This window comes from Protobothrops mucrosquamatus, unplaced genomic scaffold (genome assembly GCF_001527695.2).
Source record: "Protobothrops mucrosquamatus isolate PMUCROS unplaced genomic scaffold, P.Mucros_1.0 scaffold1787, whole genome shotgun sequence".
NCBI classification, from domain to species: domain Eukaryota; kingdom Metazoa; phylum Chordata; class Lepidosauria; order Squamata; family Viperidae; genus Protobothrops; species Protobothrops mucrosquamatus.
Window position 1 is genome coordinate 32,208 of NW_015387925.1, and position 23,665 is coordinate 55,872.

Here is a 23,665-nt window from a genome sequence, read left to right on the forward strand (position 1 = left end):
CTCACCTACATCGTCCACATGGGACGACTCGGGAACTCAACTCCTACCCCGGGCAGCTCACCTATCCCCTTATGCCCAGGGGAAAGGTATCAAGCCGTTTTACAGCTGATGCTAGCTGTCAAAACGGCTTTTACGCTGAAACAGGCGGGAGGCAGCAAACAGCTGCTTCCAACGAGGTCGCCTGCCACCGGAAGTCTCAATATTTCCTCTTGTTCTAATAGCCAGTAGTGGAGTAGAATGATATAGTTAAGAAGTCTCAATTTTGCAGAACAGAAAGTAGAGATCTAGATATTACTATAAGTAGAACAAACATTTCCATTATAACCATTGTAACTCTATAAGGTTGATAGCTTTAGGAGTTTAGGCTACTTTTGAATAAATGTCTTGATCATGTCTTAATATATAAGACACCGCCAGACAAAGTCCGTGTTCAAAGAATATTGTATACTCGCCAGCACTTTCATAAAAATGAGACATTTTCAGTTATTATAATAATTTAAAGTATTTATTGTATGACCAACACGCTTCAAAATTTAATATGGCCTTTTTAAGTTCTGAGAAAACTCTATTAATTCAATAGAAGCTAATACTTCGATCAATTCAGAGTTGTCCAACATCCATATTACAGAACTGAACCCAACCTTTGTAGTAAAAGTGTTAGCTGTAATTTAACGTAAAGAGCCAATTCAAATAATCTCTCTTTCCTTTAACACAACTTTCTTTGAAAAGAATGATTGAAGTGAAGATTAATTAGGGAAGTCCCCCCCCTCCCATAACCCCCCCTTAAGGTTTCATACAGAAGTGGGATATAAACAAATAGAATAGACATAATGTATTCCATGGACAAAGAGAACATTTAATTTTGTTCTAAATATCATTTGGAAAATGATTTTAAGTTTAAAACATAAATATATACACACTGGTAATAAGGGGGGGAAAAGAATGGAAAGGAAAAAAGTCAACAACATATTCCAAATATACCCAATCCTTGTTATCTTAAATAAATATGGTAATGAATACAACAGAGCATAAAATGTTTTTTTTAAAAAATTAAAAAGAAATGGAGGGAGTCAAACATCATACAGATCAGGGATATCTTATTTTGTTAGATGAAAAGTGAAGAAATATGGTTTACAATTAATGCTTCACAAAAAAAGGCCATTCGTTTAAAAGAGGGGAGCAGAAGTTTTCTCTCACATTCCTGCAACATTTGCCAAAATGCATATAATCTTTCAGAATAGATTTGGGGATGCATGGAAGAGCTTCGAGAAAAAATAAGAAAGTTCCATTCAAAAAACAGAAGTCTTGTGAAAGACTGTGAACTTAAATTTTCAAAGGAAGGAATGTTGAAAACGTTAAAAACTGCTATAAAACCAAGAGAATGAGAAAGATAAAACAGGGTTTCTAGGACGCCAGAGGTAGGAAAAGTGCCAAGTTTATAATGCCAAGACACTATAAGCCTTAACCACCAAAAAGCCAAATTATTTGAAGGAGCTTTAGACATGGCATAAGGGTTCTTCACTAGATGTGTAATGATGAATTTCTGAGATACTTCAGTCAAATTCTTGTCAATTCAAGAATATATGAGTACCAAGTCTACATTTTATAACAGAACTAGAGATATGAAAGTCACCTGTTCCATCAATTATCAAAGTGTCTCTATAGCAGTATTCATGCTGTTAACAGAGAAGTTAGCTACATAAATTATGAATCAATTCCACTGTGAGATGGGTTGTTTTGTAGGGCTGTGCAATCCATTTGGAGGTGCATTGATCAAAGCTGCACTGAAGCCTGTTCTCTATGCTCTGAATGTGTGTATCCCCAAAGGACACTTCATTTGCAATTGCCACTGAAGTAAAGCTGTACCAAACTGAAAAATAGCTGCCATCAGGAAATAAGTATTCAGGGTGGGGAATTCTGCACTATCTGTATGAAAATGATTTTTTCACAATTTCTGTTCTCCCAGAATGCAGCTGTTGAAGGCTATACTAACAGAGCCATTAAGATCAAGCAATCAGCATAGACAAAGGCAGATAGCTTTCTATCAAAAGTGCAATTGCTTTGATCCAACGAATTCTTTCTTCAAGGTCAAAACATTGTTGATTTAAAAAAAATCAATACAAGTGAGGCTAAGACACAGTCCTATTTGTGGTGATAGCATCTGTTAATTGAAGAAAATCTAGCTGCATTTAGGATCTCATTACTAAAGCCAGTAGTTGTGCTCAGTTCAGCAGCATACACAGACATTTCTTACAAACCTTTGATGATGCAAACAAATGTGTCCACAAACTCCAACCTAGAAGGTCCTGGAAGTTGAGAGGAGGTTATTTTACAGGATGCCACGCAGGCATGTTTGCTTGGGCTTGCAAACAAAATGGACCTATAAACAATGTAACCTGTTCATAAAGTTGAGCACTGTCCGCACACTAAATTGGGTAGACTCAATTTATAAGTATTGGCCAATGTAAGCATTCCTGCAGTCCTCAGAACATGCAGTGTAGTTATCCTGCACTGTAGCAACATATTGGTCTATATGGTTTTAAGCATCAGGAAGAGCTACAATAATGTAATTTATTTACTCTCCATTTTAGGCTATGAATTTGCATGGGTCTGTTCCTTAAAAAAAAACTTAATAAAACAGTAACAAAACAAAAAATTAATCAGGAAACATAATTCCAACAAGAGGCCCAACATAAGTTGTTATCATAGTGAAAAATAAGCCAAAACAAACATTTTATAGTAAAATAACCTTGCTCCGTTAATGTTAATTACGGTCTGTATCTCACTATACACAAAAACAGATATACAAATTCCTGATTTTTTTTTCTACTGCCAAACCAATTATACACCTATATTCAATATCCTTCATTTGCAACACTGGCATAAGCTATCCATTATCACCTGTAAAGGAATTTATACCAGTTTTTAATACACAGCAGAAACCTGGTTTGCTCTCAGCTGCTGGTACAATAATTACTGTTCTATGGTTGCTAAGACGTACTTTGACTTTTTTCCAAGACTATTAAAACATTTCTGTGTGCACAAGCAAAAGGATGCTGGGTAAGAGCAATAAAATGATTCCAGCTGTAGCAGTCCAGCAGAACTCAAAGCTAGAAGACAGCTGTAGAGAAAATAAGAAACAGATTGGGATTTGCTCTTCTTCAAACCTCCTCTCCACACTTTTCCCAGGATGAAGCTTGGAGGAGAGAACATTGTGCTCTTCTGAAAATCATGTTAAGACAGTAATTCAAGAAGTGAACTGAATATAAGGGATACCAATGCTGTACTCGTTTTACCTTTTATAGGATCTTCCACATTTTTCTAAAAGCATTTTATTCATCAGGCTCCTTCTTCAGAACACATTTTAAAAAGATTAAGAACACGAACATCCAATTTGAAATCAGCTCCGCTTTATGATTTCACAGACAGCAGCAATTGCTTTCAATGCCAATAACATTTTCTCTCCAATTAGTTGCATTCTTCTTGCCCAATTTACTGAATAGCTTCAGAAGCAGCCTATGGTCTATGAAATATTTTATAGCCATTTAAGACAGAACGTTTCCCACATAAATGGGTGAACGGCATACAGCAGTTTCTTTCTATTTCTTTCTTTCTTTCTTTCTTTCTTTCTTTCTTTTTCTTTCTTTCTTTCTTTCTTTCTTTCTTTCTTTCTTTCTTTCTTTCTTTCTTTCTTTCTTTCTTTCTTTCTTTCTTTCTTTCTTTTTAGGATCTAAGTGCATTATTAAAGCTGCCACCGTTTTGTCTACTTTATTTCCAATAATGTTAACTGGTTCTCTTTCATAATGTAGGGTTCCTGTCATATGTAAGGATATTCAGAATCATGGCCTAGGGCAGGGGTAGGCAACCTCAGCTCTTTTATGACTCATAGACTTCAACTCCCAGAATTCCTGAGCCAGCTATGCTGGCTCAGGAATTCTGGGAGTTGAAGTCCATGAGTCATAAAAGAGCCGAGGTTGCCTACCCCTGGCCTAGGGTCTCTGTTGCTGATCAAATCAATGAGAATCTCCTTACAAACAGGGCCAGACATAGGTTTTATGCATAAGTTACCTCTCAATCAAACAGTAATACTGTAAGAGAGAACACTCACTTCAGATGCTTAAGAAGATTAGGCCAATTCCTTAGGAGAACAAGCATAGAGTACGATGTCTTGCTGTTTTCTGGCATATTCAGAAAGAAAACTCAAAATAGAAATTCTCCTGTCCCAACCACTAAAAGTTACACATGAAAACAGCCTTTATTTCACAACAGCTGGCCAGCATTTTATGATAGGGTTCATAAGTAACTCCCTTATCCAGATGTTCAGAGAGAACAGGGTTGCCCCTACTGGGAATATATCTTTAGCAGCACCCCCTTTACTGTAGCTATAGAAAGTCACTGTTTCTCAAGTTTTATAAATCACAGAGTTTACACAAATCCTCACATCTTCCTTCCCACAAACATGGATAGTGGGATTCATGAAGATGCACCCAAGCAGTTAAGGAGAAAAAATAATTCATTTTTTTTGTTTTAGGTTAATGATCATAATTTATAGACAGTGTTATGAAAAGCTTTACTGAATCCCCTTAAATTAAAATTAAAAATGCCAGATCAATCCCTTTACTTTTGACTGAAATTCAGTTCAATCGAACTGTATATTTAAAATGATTTCTGAGTAAAATCCTACAGAGTATCCTTATACCGACACACTTTTAAGAAATCACGTGTTGAGGCTTTCGGATACCAGATTCAAATGATAGAAAGCACTCCTTCCAAACTTAAATCACTCAACAGATTTTAGTTACATGTTTTTAAAGTGGGTTTCAAGTGTCATATGTAAGGTTGCTGGCTACAGATGTTTGAAAAATAGAGGATGTAAAGAAACAAAGAAGAAATGCTTTTCCAGATTCTCCACTGAGAGAAGATCTGCTTTTAATTTTATCAGTCTTTAAGATCCTATCTATTGGAACATTATTTCTTTAGGAGTGTGCTCCTTTGGGAACTTCTGCTTTTCCAAATGTGACTTGTCAGAAGTAGTTTACAGAGACCTTACAAAATCAGTGAAACCTACAGTACATCTCTCCTTTGGCTTTGTGAACTGGAGGCAATTTTTACACTATGAAGATAGTTTGATTATTGTTTGAGGCAGGTTAAAAAACCAACAGGGGTTATCAAAATAGTCTATAATTTATCCCAACAGTGCTGAAGACTATCTGTTTATGTTCAAATAAGCTAGTAAGTTCTAAAGGATCCCCGAATTTCATGAAGCAAATTTTGATGGAAAGGAGTATCTTACACAGGGAAAAGATTCCCATATCTTTCCAGCTAACAAAAGCTCCTGGGAAGTGGCTTATTGAATACAATTTTGTTACACAGCAAGATTGCTTAGATTTGAAAGAGTTTTAAGCTGTGCTCTTAGGACTGGTTCCCAATTCTGCCCAACCCTACCCTTTTTTTCTCTCAACAATACTGGCTTACCTGACAGTAGTCCACTTTTTAACTGTATTAACTGGATATTTTTAAATACAGGTAATCCTTGACTTGCAACAGTTCGCTTAGTGACCATTCATGGAAAGATGTGACTTATGACTGTTTTTTCACACTTATGACAATTGTGGCATCTCCATGGTGACGTGATTAAAATTCAGATGCTTGGCATCTGATTCATATTTATGACCGTTGCAGAGCCCTGATGTCATGTGATCATCTTTTTGCAACCTTCTGACAAGGAAAGTCAGTGGCCAAGTCAGGTTCACTTAACAACCGTGTTACTAATGTAACAATTGCAGTGATTCACTTAACTGTGGCAAGAAAGGTCGTAAAATGGAGCAAAATTCACTTAACAATAGAAATTTTGGGCTCAATTGTGGTTGTAAGTCGAGAACTACCTGTAATCAATCCAAAACTGATTTTGGTTTTCCAGCTACATTACATCAATAGCTCAGTCATTCCTGGTTCTTTATTTAGTTACTTCCAGCTGAATTCTCAGCCCACACAAAAAATGTCGCTTATCATTCCAAGTTCATAGCCTTCTACTTGGCAGGACGTCATTTCATTCCATTTCTATTACTCCAGTTCCAGTTCTTCCTGTGCAATTTCCTAGTCCTTCTTCCGAACTCATAAAACTGTCCAAATTAATGTTGTCTATTTCAAGACTCAGATTTCCTTTCTAAAACAAATACTTCAACATTGTTAAATTAAAACAAGCTTGATCAATTACACTAATGCTTCCTTCGAACTCAATGTTTTTTTTAATACAATGCTTTATCAACCTAATTATAACTTAGTGAGTTGAAGTATTCATATTGCTACACAACTTATTCATTTTAAATATTATTTTCTTTTGTAATGTATACATTCTTTTATTACATCCAGATCTCTTTGAGCAGTCTCTCAAAAGACTGCTGCATTGTATTTCCTTTTATATTTTAGTATCTTCATATGATGATCAAAATATGCACATTTTATTTGAATATCGGTACAAAGTAATTGATTTTCTAATATATAAGTCATGCTATTGACACTACTTGACTGTCAAAGGTTTGCCATATACATAGTGATACAAAGAGAAGACATAGGGGTGCTGGGCTCTTCAAAACATAGACCAAGCAATTTTATTTCTAAGTTTGTATTTCTCTTTACATATAAAACACAGTGGAAAACAACTTTCTTAGTCTCTAAAGATTGCAGAAAGCATAAACGGTGAATATATGATATCACTTAAGTGGGTGGTCCAAAATATTTGTCACAATTTACACTGGGAGATATTAAGTATTAAGCTTCAAAGAGGCCTACAGATTTTTCCCCTTATTACCCCATCACAAGGAAGTAATCACCCAATAATTTTGAAGCAATTAAGGTGTGATTGTTGGTCTTAATGCCTTCCCAGAGCTTTTATACACATTTTTTCTCCTTATCTTTTAACCCCACCCCCCACCCCCAATGAGGCAAATTATAGCTATCACTATTTTGTTCCTGACATTCAGCAGAATATCTGGAAGGCACAAAATGGTTATGACCTCTAGCTGCCTGCTCTTCAGCCAAGGCAATGAAAATTGCAGCCATAAATTATCTTACCAGGAAGTTAATGTGATTGCTTCTTTATATAAAGGTCTACCCTGCAAATACATATGATCTGTTGGTGAACTATGAATACACACACTCACACCCTTGGGGGGGAGGGTTAGTCCAATACTCTAATCCATATTCAGATGTCTGTTTTAGAACTAATGAGAAATCAATGAATCTACCAAAGTCTGAATGCCTGGATACAAGTGAAAACTGTGGAACAGATTCTATTAGATCAGTTTAAACATTCAAACTAGAACACATTTAAAGGAGACAATGTAGACCCTGCCTTTTGCAAAATGGAAGATTTATTTTCCTTTTCAGATAATTTCACCTTTATAGTTATATTCTATGAACTGTAATATCAACCATGTTGGACACAGTACATTGAAAACATGATTTAAAATGCTTGTTTAGTTGCCTGAAACATTTATTTCCTTTCCAAATATCATCAGTAAGAACAGTTTTAAATTTGGAAATAAGTTTCAGTTTGTTACCAAGTTTGTTATGAAAGCTTGTTCTAAGATACTGGCTTTGTTTTTGCTTTAATAACTCTGCCAATTTTTTGCTTACTTAACATTAGCTGTTTGTTGCTTTTTGGAAGAAGGCACTTTCATCAAAGATTCACTGTTTAAGGGTTTTTTTTTCCTCTTGATACTATATATGCAAACAGGAAAGCAGATGAAGGGTTCAGGATATGTATTAAAAGAAAATGTTGATCTTCTTTGTTGTGTCTGTTGTTTTTTTCTTTTTGCCTTATTCCAAACCAGAATGACTAGGTTAAGTAAGGAAATGTTGTATCTGTAGCTAACAAGGAAACCTCTCGACACCAGTCAGACTCCCTACCTTACCAAAAATAATCAATTTATTCTAAAAATTGGGAATCAAGTACTATAAAGCACTAGTATCATTTTTATTTACAAGATTTGTAGAGATATTCCACATTCACTTTTTGAATAGTAAAAATGGTGGCTGATAGTAGCCTGGTTTTGAAGGATGCCTACCTGTTCAGAAAAAAAATGGCGTAAGTGGATGTATTAACAATCTAGAAATTTTAAAAGAGATGGCAGAAACAATTCTCTGTGGATATATACAAGTTGCTTTTAAAAACCCAGACATGTTGCAAGATTCCTTTGCTTACTGACGAAACAGGCAATTCCAAAAAGAAAGACGGCTACCTATGATCCTCAGAAGTTCAAGATCATGGAGAAATCTTGCATTGCCCAGATTGGCAAGAACATAAAGAGAACCCTGGCAGATTACGCTCAATTATCACGCTAGTGTATATTCAGTTCATACAATAAGAGTAGAAAGAAGAGACAGCCCTCTGTGGTAGCAGGTGTCAGCAATAAATCTTATCTCTCCAAAAATGTTAAATGCTTTTTCAGGAACTGGTTTGCTCAACAGAAGGCTACATAGACATAACTCAGCTGGATTCTTTTCTTTACAGCAGGAAACAATGAGGTTGTATACACAAAGATCTGCCCACTGCAGTCTTCATATGGGTCACTGCTCCAGGGTTTAAACTATAGATCTTTTCCAACCCATGTTTCCCAGTCAGATTCTCTTGATAGTCTTGGAAGGATAGTTGTTTTTCTTTAATGAAATCCATAAACTTTATTCCCATACATTCCTACTTTTTAATCAAATTCTGGCAAAAAAAAAAGCAGCATTTTAATGTTGCTTTTGCTTTCAGATAATCCTGACCATCGGTAGTACCATTTCAGTATGAAGTTCGGATACTAAATACTGGTATACATGAAAATAAAACAAAACACTTTTCTGAATACAGGTAATTCTCAACTTACAACAGTTCATTTAGTGACCGTTCAAAGTTACAATGGCACTGAAAAAAGTGACTTATCACCATTTTTCACATTTGTGACCGCTGCAGCATCCCCACGGTCACATGAATTACAGTCAGATGCTTGACAACTGGTTCGTATTTATGACAGTTACAGTATCCTGAGGTCAGATGATCATCCTTTGCGATGTTCTGACAAGCAAAGTCAATGGAGAAGCCAGATTCACATAACAACCATGTTACTAATTTAACAACTGCGGCAATTCACTTAACAAATGTGGCATGAAAAGTCGTAAAATGGGGCAAAACTCACTTAACAAATTTCTTGCAGACATTTAAGAGGTAGAAACATTGCTGCTTTGGGGCTAAACCCTAACATTCAAAACACAATATCTGAAAATCTTGCCTTGTTAAATCCCACATCCATAACAATATGTTGCCACCATCACAGTTTCAGCATCTTTTTTCTGTCAATGAATCATTTCAGGGATTAGAAAAGTTAATAATTAGCTTGTAGACCCTGTCACTCATGTGTTTGCAAACCACACTGATTCATTAGCAGCTTTCATGGGGACAGGTAATAGTTGTGCAGTCCCTAAGAATAAAAGATGTCCACCAGTCTTGTTTCAAGGCAAAACTGTCCCAAAACTAGCTACCCACGGATAAAAATGAATGTAAGTATCCCTTTTAGATTAAGAGTTATTGTAATTTCAGCCAATGTAATTAACATAATGGACTGGAAAACACTTACCGGAAAGCCATCTGCAGGCACTTCGATTTCATCATGTGAACTCAGGCAACCTATGGGTGAAAGACACAAACATCAAATTTTAACTTGGGTTTATTTGTTTTCTAGAAATTCTCAGTAAGCATAGCACCAGAATTTTATAAAGAATATTTATATCATCATAATGCAGGATATAATAAAACACATTATGTGAAGAAACACTTTAGACAGCGGCATATTTTGTTTCCATATCCTTTTCCATATCCTGCTAGAAAACAGGAATATATCTATTTTAATACACTGATTTTGAATGGTGATTGCTCTGTTCCCAAAAGACCCACTTTGAGGACAAATGCCACGGCATGTGCCTATTTACAAACTGAGTATAGACATTGCTCCATTCTGTATAAGGGGCCAGTGAGAACAAAGTATTTTTGAAGGAAAATAAAACTTTGATGACTACTGAAAGTTGCAGGGTTTTGTTTTTTTTTCCAAATAAGATCTGGACTTTATTACTGTTAAACATACTGCTCTTTTTTCTTCAAGACTGAAGCAAGCATTTTCCTTTTGCATATGTGCACATATATATCAGTGATACTTTTTGGCTTTCATTCTTTAAAACTGGCAGTAAGTAGGCTAGTAAGAGTAGATGAAATGAACAACTAAAAAAAAAGGGAGGTGTAAGCTTTTTAAACAAAACAATTCCGAATAATGCATACCTTGAGATATATCTTCAACAGCCCTACGAATTCCTCTATCAAATGCTCTTGCATCAGCGGGACTTTGAAATGTGAGGCCAAATTTTTTTTCATCAATCTTCCAGTGGTGAAAAGTTGGCGTAACTTTATTGTAAATAAGCTGCTTCTTTAATGTACACTCCAAAACCACCTGAGAAGAAACCAAGTTAAAAGAGGAGGTTACTATAAAGGACTTGTGTGTGTTTGTGTATTTAATCAATTTTTGTTCTATGGAAGCTTTTCACAGAAAAAAGGAAACAAGTCATAGCATAAAAGACCTAATTACTAAACTATACAATGCAAATTTAATCACAAAGCTCTAAAAGCTAGCACCAAATGCCCATCAGTTTAATAACGTATCCCACCTATCCCAAAATTTAATTAATGTGAAATCAAAAGCAGAAAACAGAAACATTTACACAAAGAAAAAAGGAAGCTGTATAAATGGGAACCATCATCAAGATAACCCTGGTTTTTGGTCCCTGCCAGCAAGTTTGGCTATACTTGAACAGAAGCACAACAGTCTGTAAAGTGAACTGATTCTGGACTATTCAGGTTTGTAAATAACCAAGTAAACAGGATTTGAAAGAGACAGCTTTCACAAGTGATAAAATATTGGAATAGATAGCTTGATATGCCCATGTGATATTCCTGCTCTGCAACCTGCATTGGTTGCCAGTTTGTATTCTGCTTTTATTATTTCCACAAATAGCTCAAGGCAGCGAACATATCCCACATACCTTCCTCCTCTAATTTTCCCCATAACTACCCTGTCAGATAGTTTGGATGAGAGGGGGGGAGAGGGGAGGGAGGGAGACTGGCCCAAAGTCACCCAGCTGGCTTTCATGGCTCAGGTGGGACTAGAACTTCCCTCTTTCTAGACTGGTGCCCTAAGCACTTGACCAAACTGGTTCTAGGCAAACTGCTAATTTTGCTTTTCAGTCTACAGTACCTGCCTTTTGGAATGAGATTCCTCCTGAAATGTGGGTGGCTCCTGCCTGAATGATGTCCTGCAGATCCTTAAACACCTGGTTCATCTCCTAGACTTTTGGCTAAGGTGGTTTGGAGCCACTGCTAGGGATATGATACTTGTTTTATGTATTTACTGGATCTGCCATTTGTTTACTGTTCTATATAGATTGTTTTTGTTATATTGTCCTGTACTGTGAGACACCCAGACCCAGTCTGGAATTGGGTGGTGTCTAAATTGAACGAACGAATGAACAAATGAATGAACCTATCTTCTGCTAACCTTCTTCCCTGGCTGTCCAAACATCTAATTTGGATGTGACTAAGTAACTAAGACCAACTGTATTATAGAGGTTAAGAACTAGGATCAGAAAGAACCAGACTGTAGTCTGCTCTTAGCAACAGAATTCTACTTGATGGATTTGGGCCATTCACTGTGGAAATATAGGGGAAGGGAAAGCTATATATGTTGCCTTGAGCTCCTGAATTAAATGCAGAGTAGAAAAGCAAGTAGTCCTCATCTTATGACCACATCTGGGACCAGAATCTCAATCATTGAGTGAAGTAATAGTTAAACAAAATGTCACATCACTGCTTCATTCAACAACCACAGAGCACTCCCAATTGTGGCCATTAAACAAACTCCCAAGTCATTAAGTGGGCAGAATGAAAGTTGCCTGCAGAAGGATTTCAGCTCCATCCTGTGGTAGACAGCTCTTTGAGACTGAAACAATGTCTTTGCAGGGTTTCAAACCATTGTAATTTCAGACTGCTGTTAAATGAACGATTGTTAAGTCAAGGACTATCTGTAGCATAAATAGTTCTAAATGTACATCTGGTTCGGCATTATTGGAAGCAAATCCTTGATTAAATAGGGCTTTGTTTTCCAATATCTCTGTAAATGTTCTTAGTGCTATATATTTAAAAGGTTTTCCCCCTAAGAAAATAATTTTAAAAAAATCAGTATCTGAATGTATTCTATTCATTTAAACAAATACAGGTTTTCTATTGTCACTTCTTTTTGTATCTATGCAAACAAAAGGGGATTTCTTTATTATGGATCTGCCATGTGACGTAGTTGCTTTAAGAAGCTGCAGACAGATGTTATATTTATGCCTTTGCACACAGTGAACACCATTTCAGAATCAAATCAAAATCATTTCCTGGCCATACTCAATTTCCATCAGCTGCTTTTGTTTCACACAGTTCTGTTCCCAAGCTGCTTTTCTTTCTACAGAATGCTGTTGGGTCCTCTTCAATTTTAGATTAAAAAAAAACACCCCTCAAAATGTGTGGATAGAATCCAGGATTAGCAATTACAGAAAAAAATGTGATGGTTTTTCAACAACCCTGATTAATCTATTAGTTTCATTCATTGATATCCTGTCTTTCAAAAAGAAATGCAAAGATTTTTGTTAGCTCTAAACTGTGACATAGGTTAAGGCAAGAAAAACTGGGCCCTGGGTTACCCAGATTTTTCTGTTCTGCTCTTGCACAATATTTTCAATGTTTTTTGCCTCCCTTTTTCCTTGCTAAAAATTATTGTACTAAATTTCCATAGTCATTTAACTCTAAATTATGGAAGAAGTATACCAAGCAATGACATTTAAAAAATGTTTCTTTAATTGCCATTACTTCTCAAATTTCTATTCTGGAAGGTCTAATGGTACAAGTTTTCAAAAGCCTTTTTCATTGTCTGAATATGCTGCCTCTACATTGATTAAACAAAGGTAACAGAGAATAAGATATGCAACAGGCAACAAACTGACTCATTATAAAATTGGAAAGCAAAGTTAAGTATCACTTTAAAAGCAATAGCATTTGACAATCAGAAATACTGAAACCTGCGTGCCTGCTTAATGCTTCATATAAAAGGAACTATCCGGCTATGTTTACATAGCTTAAAACAGCAGCAGACCTGTCCAGGTTAGAGTGGAAGGTAATTGTTCAAACTAGACTGGCTGGAGCCAGATCTCAGAAGGGAAGTATAATGAAGGAGGAAGTGTGCAATTATGTCAAGGGTGCTTTGTGAAGAGAGAGAGAGAGAGAGGGGAAAAAAACTGCTTTACATTCCAACAGAGGTCTAAACAAGCTGGGTAAACAAGTCCAGAAATAGTCTCTGTCATTCCAAAGTGAAACCCATTTCCTCAGTGCTATCTCTTTCAAGATACCGGACAGATTGTTTGTCAAAAACATGTCAAGCAAGTATTCTCATTCATGAAAGTACACCTAGTATTTTGCCACAAGTACCCTCAATTAAAGCAAAATAACTCAAAAGATTTTACTTACATAAGACTTCCCTAATCTTGTGCTTTCCAGATGTGATGGGCTCACACCCACAGAATTCTCTTTTCCTACCTAAATTCCAATGCATTGCTTTTCTGAATGTCTTGCTACCCCACCCAAATAGACAAGACAGGCAGCAAGTATACATCAAAGCACATACTAATGTACTGTTTCCAGTTAAGTTCTATTCTTAATTTCGGGAACTGCATTACAGCAAGAAAACGTTTAATAATGTAATGCCAAGCCAGTTTTAAAGTTTCAAAAATTAAGTGACGTACAATCCCTCCCTGTTGTCTTCCTTTTAAACCAGGGGTAGTCAACCTTGGCTCTTTTATGACTTGTGGATTTCAACTCCCAGAATTCCTGAGCCAGCTGTGCTGGCTCAGGAATTCTGGGAGTTGAAGTCCACGAGTCATAAAAGAGCCAAGGTTGACTACCCCTGTTTTAAACGCACTCCACTTTACCACCTCAGCTCATAGTTTTGAGCACTTGAATTAAACCCCTGATCCGAGTGACCAGGATAGCCAGGAATTCTGAGATAGCAAGTTTGATGTATCTGGAGGGGCTGAGTTAACCAGTCAAAGAGGCTTTTCAGGGCTGAGGAGTAGAAGTAGGATAACATAAAAGTATGGAAACCGGTCCATCCACACTGAATGACAGGACAACTCCTAAGAAAAGCAAAGGCAGGGCTACCTGATGACTTTTGAAGTCTGACCTATAATTAGTGGTTTATGACAGCTCCCCCCCTCCCCGAAACAAATCAGCTTGCTCTGAATCTTTCTTTCTCTCATTGGCTCTGGATCTCAGTGCTAATCCTTTGACACACTGTTGTATTACCTTATTATTCTGTATATATATACATTGCAAGAACACATTGCAAAAGGAACAGCAGCAACGGCAAGACAGTGGGCTTACTGACAGCAAGACTTTTTGCCAGCTCAAACTTAATTACTGTTTCAATAGCAGCTTTTACAAAACTTTTCTTATAATGGTGTACTGTTGATATATTACACCCAAAGAAAAAAATTGCACTTGTTAAAAATGGTGAGAAATCATAAGAAGTACATTCTAGTTGCTCAGAACCTTTGAGTCCATGCCAAACATATACATGCCAATATATTTTCAGATAAGAGAATGATTATTGTTGCCATCTTCTCCATTTGTACATCTTCAATAATGGGTAAAGACACACACAGGAGTACCAGAGAGTGATTTTCCAATTCTATCACTTTTTCCTTCTTCCACAACTAGCCAACAGTGGCAACATCGTTTGGGGAACACCAAATGGCCCTTATTTCCCTGAACTGCATGCTCACTCTAGGTACAGAAGAAGTAACAAAACACTTGCCCCACACTGAAAAACAAGCAAACTGCTTCGCCAGATCTCCCCTTCTTCCATTCTCCTATGGTCTGCTTTCTGATACTAGCTTCTCTTCTTTGCTTTTTCTGCTTTCTGACTTGATAGCTAAGGTAATACGTTTGCAGAGAAAAGAAAAGAAATATTTGAAATCCAGATCTCCTTGTTTCTTCAGGTCATAAAAGGGTCAATAAAAGATGGTAGCAGCATTGCCATTTTTTGACTATATTGGAACACCAGGACTGAGGGCATTGCTCAGTTGGAAAGCCAGGGGTACAACGTGGTAAAAATTTCAGACAGAAGATGAAAAGAGGAAGAAGCACAATAAGCAGATTCATCAATTTCAAGAGCGTATGTGTGTATACTATCATACAGAATTGGACAATACACTGAAACTCTCTCATCCATACTAAATACTCTCATTCTTCATGATTTAGCTTATTATAAGCAAATATTTCACTATTTCCACGCTAAACTTTACCAACCTCATTTATCTCGAATAATTTGCTCCAGGTTCTAAAACGACACTTTTGAAGATATTCAAATATAAATTCTTATCAATTGCATTTCTCCTTTTTGCTGATGGCAACTTTATGGAAAACAGTAAAGGGCAACCATAGAACAGATTTCTTAAAACCTAAGAAACCCTAACTAACCCTTGGATTGTTAGTTGTTACAAAAGGGCAGAAAAGTAAGCATCAAAAAAAGTGAAATGTAAGAAAAGGACCTGAATCTGATTTGCAACCCTACTCTCTATATCAACAGCTTTATATTCTTACAAACCAATCCTGCTTCACTGCATCTACAGACCACTTCATACATATATGATTTTTAAGAATCAGCAGCCATTTAAATAGCAAATGAACAGATTTTTAACACTAATGATTATGACTAAATCTTTATACATTCAAAGACTATATTATTTAGCAGCTGCTCTGTTGAGAGTATGAATAAAGCAGTTTCACAAGCTCTACATTTAATTTAAATGGCAAAATAGGCACTCAGGGCAGATATTACATGGATCACTATGTGCCAGGCTGATGGTTTCCCAGTTATGTGGGAGATGCCTCTTGTATGGCTATAGGTAACATTTAAAGAAAATAATCCATCTAGGGAGTTTCCATGTGCCAATCCCAGGTCTTGGTCCCTGCCCTTCTGGCTGAGTTGTAACCCTAATCTTATGTAAATGTAACTTTCATCAAGCTAGAGCTATGTTTAAAGAGCTCTTGATTTATTAGCAATTCAGTGAATAGTTATATCCAGCTGCACCTATAAGTATGATAATGTGCAAGAAATGGATATCTGAATTATACTAATGAACAATTCTATACTAAAGAGGCAACTAATAACCCATTTAGTTTGCTGATTTCCTGCAATTTATCATTTCATTTTTCTGGCACAAAGTCTATTTTCACTGAAAAAAAGATTTTTGTTAGTTGCAATCTTTTTCACAATTTACATTCTTAAGAGTGACATTATCTCAACTTTTAAGATTTCAATGCTGATAATACATACAGTGTATGTATGTGTATGTATATGTGTGTATGTACACACACACACACAGAGAGAGAAACAGACAGACAGACAGACAGACACACACATACACAAAAACACATATTTCTTTTTGCATATCTATTTTCCCTTTTGGTTTGTTTGGATTTTTTGTTCTTGATGCTTTGTTCAATAAAACAATCCAAAACACCCACAACTTTATATAATAATGTATCTTGAGTGTGTCAGTACACATCATCTACCTCCTAATTGTGAGTTGACAGCAACAGTAACTTGTGAGATAGTTTTTAGATTGCAGAGTCTAATAATAGTGTGAGTATGATGGTGACATATCTGTTAGATTTCCAATGAACTGCTAAATTACAAAATAATTTGGAACAAAACTAAAGTGAGGGAATGATGAAAGATTCTATATGGGAATGATAGTGCTATGTAGAAAACTGGAATTTAAAAGAGCACTATTTATATTGTTAATGTCTAAGAAAAAGATAATGAAGTCAGTGGTCCAAGATATGACAATAAGTTAAATTTGTGACGTATAATGCAACTTTATTATTTATTTAACTAATTTATACAGCTGTCCACTTGCCAGAGTGACACTGAACAGGTAACAGGATATTATTTTGAAAGATAATGTGTATGCAGTGAAGATTTTTGTTTTTCACTAAGTAACTGAGAAATGAATAAAAGCAAAAACATATAAACATTTATTAATTTAAAGAAAGTATATAATGAAGTTTGTAAATGTATTTCAGAAATTTTCTACAAATATGGAATTTAAGGTTGGTTACTGCACATAATAAGAATAGTATATGATGGAAGTTAAGCATGCATGGAAATAAGGAAATGATTCAACACAGAGAAAGCAAGGATGTGTGATATATCTTTGGTTGTTAATGCGTTTATTATGAACATATATGGAATACTTGCAATAATTCTAGAAGTGAATTAGTCAAGGGCAGGAAAATGGCTGCAAATGATGCAATACTCTTGGCTAGGAACCCAAATGATTGCAGTGATATCAGATAAAATTATGAATGAGGATAATGACAACAAAAAAGAGCAAATAGAAAAATTTGTATACTTTGGTAGAAAGTTTTTTAAAGATGGAAAACTATGTTATTCTGTTAAATACTGGTAAAAAAAGTAATTGCTATTACCCGATCTATTGTAAAGAATCTATACTTACAGGAAGCAATTTAAATGTATGTGTAAGGGCACAATTCTGACCACTGTGTTCCATGGAAATGAGGCTGGATACATCAGGAGAAACAGCACAGTGAATTGAAATGTAATTTACTTTATGAACTGAAAAAGGATATGTATGGTAAAATAAGAGATAAGGTCAGGAATGAATGGGGTTTCAATGAATGTAGACTAAATACAAAAGTAACTAGTATGTAAGAAGCACACTGAGATATTTTGGTTAGACAGAGAGTATGAAGCATATTACAAAGTCAATCTATCTATGAAGGAAAGATAAAGAGAAAAGACACAGATCCTCAAAAAGAGACATGAAATTTAAAGAGCTAAAGGCAATGTATGAATTGGTACATGAAGCAGAAACAGAAAAATATGTACAGGCACAGTGAATAATATAATGTGTGCTAGATTTAATTAGATTTTATCTTATTTTAGCTCTGCTTCCAATTTATTTGCTTACTATTTCTTACACTTTTTCTATGGTTTCTATAATGATGCTTATCCTGAAATGGATTAGTGTAAAANAATAGTGATTTTCAAACTTGGCCATTTTAAGACGTATGGATCTCAACTCCCAGAATTCCCCAGCCAACACAGGGGAATCACAGGCTTAACATTTAACACTGCAATAAATTTAACAGTACTAACAATACATCTCTTTCAAATTTCGCAATCTTATGATGTATTTCATAGATTTATTGTGATAATTATTACAAGTCACTTTAAACCATTTTTAGGTATCTCCAATGCAAGAAATAGAAATATTTTAATGGCTTTTTCAATTAACTACATTTAATGCAATCCAAAGTACTTTCCAAATGATCAGAAAATGTTATGAACTTTGAAATTTAAAACCATTTACTAAAATGTGTTTAGGTGTGTATATAAATGTGCACATATGCCTGTGTGTGTTTGCATGTGCACGCACATACAAACACATACAAAGAGAGAAAGAGTAAACGAACACACACACACTTATAAACAATAGAGTGTTCCAAACTGTTTCTTATGGAGTTACTTTAACCACATTTAATGCAATCCAACAGTACTTTCCAACTGATAAGAAAATGTTATGAACTTTGAAATTTAAAACCATTTACTAAAATGTGTTTAGGTGTATATATAAATGTGCACATATACCTGTGTGTGTTTGCATGTGCACGCACATACAAACATACACAAAGAGACAAAGATTAAAAGAACATACACACAGGGTGTTCCAATCTGTTTCTTATGGAGTTACTTTTGACTTACAATTAATGGCACAAAACAGGCATAATTATTTTTACCGTTTTATCCCTGAGACGTTCCCCGTGTATAAGAAAATCAGCACAGCCACTTTCTTCTTGGTGAATGACTTTGAAAATGGTGACGCAGCTTAGTCCACCCCCTGCAAGTGGTAACCATCCACCACTTGAGTCATCACGGGTCATCACCACAGCTCGCACACGGGCATAACTATTACTGAAACAGATTAAGGATAAAAAACATTAAGTTTTCTATGTTGGGAATGAATAAGATCAAATTAAGTCACTGCATAGCCTTAGTAAATTTTTCAAACCATCTAGTTAATCCTACAGTTCTCAAAAACATTGATATCCCATGACTGTCAGCAGCATTGGGAATCTATTTGATAATCTGAACTGATTACTGAAGAGTCATGGTGGCGCAGTGGTTACAATGCAGTATTGCAGGCTAATTCTGCTGACTGCCAGCAGTTCAATCCTAACTGGTTCAAGGTTGACTCAGTCTTCCAGCCTTCCGAGATTGGTAAAATGAGGATCCAGATTATTGGGGATAATATGCTGACTCTGTAAACCGCTGAGAGAGGACTGTAAAGCACTGTGAAGCGGTATGTAAGTCTAAGTGCTATTGCTATTGCTATACAGTTTACCTGAACATATTTGGGCAAATGAGGCCAATTTTGTAATGTTGTTGGCAGCAAAAGCCTAGCTAGTTGGGTCATCAAGGGAATGAATTACTGTGGTCTGGTCTTAATGCTATTGGTAGGGATTTCCAGTGATACTTATATGAAAATAGATCCAAAATAGGCACTTTATTGCACAAGCAAAGTCAAAACACTGTAACAAACCTTCTCTTCCCAAGTTTACTAAACCACTTTGGCTATGATAGTCTTGCATCAGCATGTGTAACAAGGCAGTGTTGGTTAGGGCTGGTAACCAGGACAACACATTATTTGATACAGTTCTGTTTATATTCAGTGCTACATTCGCTAATTTGGTGAGAAGGGAGCGGACACAGATTGGATCATAATAACTTGCCACAAAAAAGCATAAACTAAATAAAAGATGATCACAATGTTTGCTCACTTGCTTCCTGCAAAGAGTTACTTAACTGCCAGTAAATGCATAGTTAATTTTACCATCACTGCCTTTTTGGGATATGATGATGGAAGGTCAGCATCCAGTAGAAATTAAACAATAACAGGATTAATGTTGTATTCATTCTTTTTCCCACTGATACTTAAGTTGAAGCTTTTGGAGGAAGAGTTAAATGGGACATTTAGGCCAGCCCAATGTAATCCAATTATAAAGTACAGGGCATAAAGGGCATGTTTTAAATTTCCTTTTCTGTTGTTTATCAGTGTTGACGGGAAACAAAGCTTTTTTAAAAAAGACATTAATACATTTATTTTAAAAAAGACAGTTAATATGCTTTTAGCTACTCTTTGGTACCAAAATGCCAAAAGATCAGTTAAAAAACCAAATTTATTAGATTTCTAGATAGAAGGCACAAGTACACAAGTTCATACCATTTTAATGAAGAATAATATGAAATTAACACTATTCTCCTTTACTGTATTTGTACCAATCAGATTTATCTTTTCTTCAAGAACTTTACTGCACGGTTACTATTGTAATTAGTGTTCATTAGTATTTTTAGTAGATTGACAAGACTGGATTTAGCCAAGAACTCCTATAAAAATACCCGTAACTAAAGTCAGTGGAAAAGCCACCAGGAAGTTGCAAATTCATCAGAAGAACATATTTAAGATTGCCTTAATAGAAAAAGACACTCAAATTTTACTTATAAGCAATTTCAAGTACTGTATATAGGCATTCTACTGTCAGAAAAACGTTATACTTCAGATAATTTTTCAATGGATTCCAAAGCTTTTGCTTTTGTTTACAACCCAAATTATGAAAAAGCAATGCTATCTATACTGCAACTCTACTTAATGTAAATAAATTTTTGTTTTATTTGCTATCACTGCATTTTACCACAATCTCTTGGGATGTGACAAGCAATTCTGAAATGTTTAATGACAGGTAATCTTATAGCCTAGTTAGAATTCTGCACAATCACAGATCTATCTATAGATCTCTGTCTATTAAGTCTAATAAACTTAATATCCTGCTTAGCTCATATGGGCATATGGAAATATGAAATAGAAATTCATTTTCTTGTCTGACAGTGTTAAAGGAAGTTCTGTTCTCCTGTGAAATACAGTAGAGAAAATTTTTTATACCAGTATCATGTCTAATTTTTCATCACATTAGAGATACAGAACAATTATGAAACCTCCCATCTGACTATCCCCTTCAGCCAGGTTCTTTAAATGTCACTTTTTTGATACTAGAAAAGCCATCATTCCCTCACTTCCTCCCCCCCCCCAGCAGCAGCCATTTGACTGCCTACTGGCCTTGGATTTGTAATTTCCTGCTGGCTTCCCCACTGACTTTCTCCTTGCACAAGCTTCCCACAAGCAAAATAAATGGGGAAACCAGCAAGAATTCAAGGGAGGGAGGGAGGAGAGAGGAAGATTCCCAATGCCACTTACCAGCTTCCTACAAGGAAATTCAATAAAGAAGCCAGCAGATAGTCAGAAATCTTCCATTACCCTTTGCTCACTCATGGTCACTCTGTTTGTGTTTAGGTAAGGAAATATCTGTGAGATGATGACCCAACAGGACATCGGTTGCCTAATAAATATATGTATTTGTTGACAGAGCAGTAATTGTCGGTAGAACAAACTTCCTTCCACCCTACAACCCCATAGGATTCCTAAGGGTAAATTTCATGCTTTGGTCATTTATGGGAAAGGACAGCAATTGCATAACTAATTCAAACATACAAGAGATCTAGTCTAACTTTCATCCAATATACTTATATACGGAAAACCACAAAAATAAGGACAAATGTACATATTAATATGTTTATTGCCACACTGAAATAAAACCATGTATGGAGAGGTGCTAGATGCTATGAAAGAGCAATAAATAAATAGGATCCAATAGTATTGAGTTCTAAAGCAAAACATTCCCTTGGATCTCGTGTTTTATGCCCAGTGTACCTATCAATGGCTCCTTAAAGAAGATGTGTCTTTTCTGGGACACGTATGGTAGCTCTGCAGCCCCCAGTTCTCTTTTATCATATTCTCATTATATGCCAAATAAAACATAAAGTCCCCAGAAAATGTGTGTCTGGATGTTGTTGCCTTGTCACCATAACTTTAATTCAATCCTGTACCACCCAGGGACAGCCGTTTCTATATGAGTCTAGGAAATGGTACAACTGATTTTAAGGAGCTGCTGATAGGGACAGCAAGCAGGCCTAACAGATTTTTATTTTAAAAAAATTCATTTATTTTAAAAAGTCAATTAGTTGTGTCAATTTAGTAATTATTTCCTATTGTCATATTAACATTTAACTTACAAAAGTTTCATGAAGTAACAAAGTAGTATATATTTTTTTCTCATTTGGACAAAACACCAGAGAAATATCAATACAGTGTAACTTCATAGAATACTGAGCTTTGTATGTGCTTCTATGAAATCAGACTTAAGAGTGACAATCTAAAAGAGCAAAAACATGAATCACAAATTTAAAAAAAACACTGAAAAGAGGGTGGAGTGCTTTTTTTTGCTATTTAAATATTACTAATTAGACCGTAATGCAGAATTAGCTTACTCTTCTTCCATTAATGACAGGTGTGGGTGGAAGAAAATATACAAAACAAAAATAAATTATAATCAATATTTTAGGATATCCAGGTTTAGAGAGACACTATGAAGGAAGAGGCTAAAAGGAGTGACAAACTCATTCAATTGCTTCACTTAGTTCTAAACAAAATTCAAATCTGGACTAATGCTTTGAATGCAATGTGTTCTTGGCAAGAATTCTTCTTGACTTAATTGTCCACAAAGAAAGCATTTTCTTTTAGTTTGCTACTGTACAAGCTATTCAAAATTGGGAAACAGATTTAAAGGCCACATACAAAATGCTCTTGAAGTGTGGAAGCTTATAATGAAACTTGTACGAAGATGCCATGTTCATAATCAGCCATTTTAATGATTCTCCCTTGGAGAAATATCAAAACATCAAGGGTGAACATAGAGCTTAAATTTTAAAAGAGCAGGAATCTGCTAGGACAATACTGCTTCTTCCCTCTATGGAGGATTGAGAACAAGTCTTATGTTTCCTTCCCTTTTCCCACTCTGAATACTTAATGATTGCTGAGAGGTTCAGGACTGATTTTAAAGTAAAGCTCCTGGAACAATCAGGATACGGAATTCTCTACTGTACTTGCCAAGAATGATCCCATATAGAAATAAATACAAATTCAACTCCTGAGAGACAAGGACAGTATCCATTTTGATGAATTATAGGAAAGAAATCTTGAAATTGTTATTTGTTGCTTGCTATTTGTTAATTTCTGCCTGCTTTGTAAACTTTTCAGTTCACTGTCCATACACAATATCTGCAAGATAGCTTTTTGTCACTTTTGTCACAGCATGATTCTCCTAAAAGGGAACAAAAAGACCAAGCAAAGAAACAGGCTGAATACATGCACATGCATACTTATACACCTTCTTCTGATGGGAACACGCAATTTATGCATTATTCTCTGCATTTTTTATATTTTTATGTAACAGGTATGTGCCTGTACTATATGCTCAGCTTCTCACATATTTTTCCTGTACAGTTGGAAACAGAAATATATTGGAATTTAGATTTTCTTTAGCAGATTTATGGCTTGCCTT

At 35.6% G+C, this 23,665-nt stretch overlaps 1 protein-coding gene across 1 annotated transcript in view; it reads right to left on the reverse strand.

Annotated features, from left to right (window-relative positions):
- The window catches only part of LOC107293977 (sprouty-related, EVH1 domain-containing protein 1), a 51,912-nt gene that overhangs the window by 8,438 nt on the left and 19,809 nt on the right, over positions 1–23,665 (reverse strand). The window contains exons 3-7 of the mRNA XM_015823170.1: positions 21,463–21,469; positions 20,610–20,679; positions 18,950–19,124; positions 10,316–10,484; positions 9,621–9,670 (exon numbers count right to left, since the gene is read on the reverse strand). Of these exons, the coding sequence (XP_015678656.1) occupies positions 9,621–9,670; positions 10,316–10,484; positions 18,950–19,124; positions 20,610–20,679; positions 21,463–21,469 (471 nt within the window). The remainder of the gene's footprint in view (positions 1–9,620; positions 9,671–10,315; positions 10,485–18,949; positions 19,125–20,609; positions 20,680–21,462; positions 21,470–23,665) is intronic.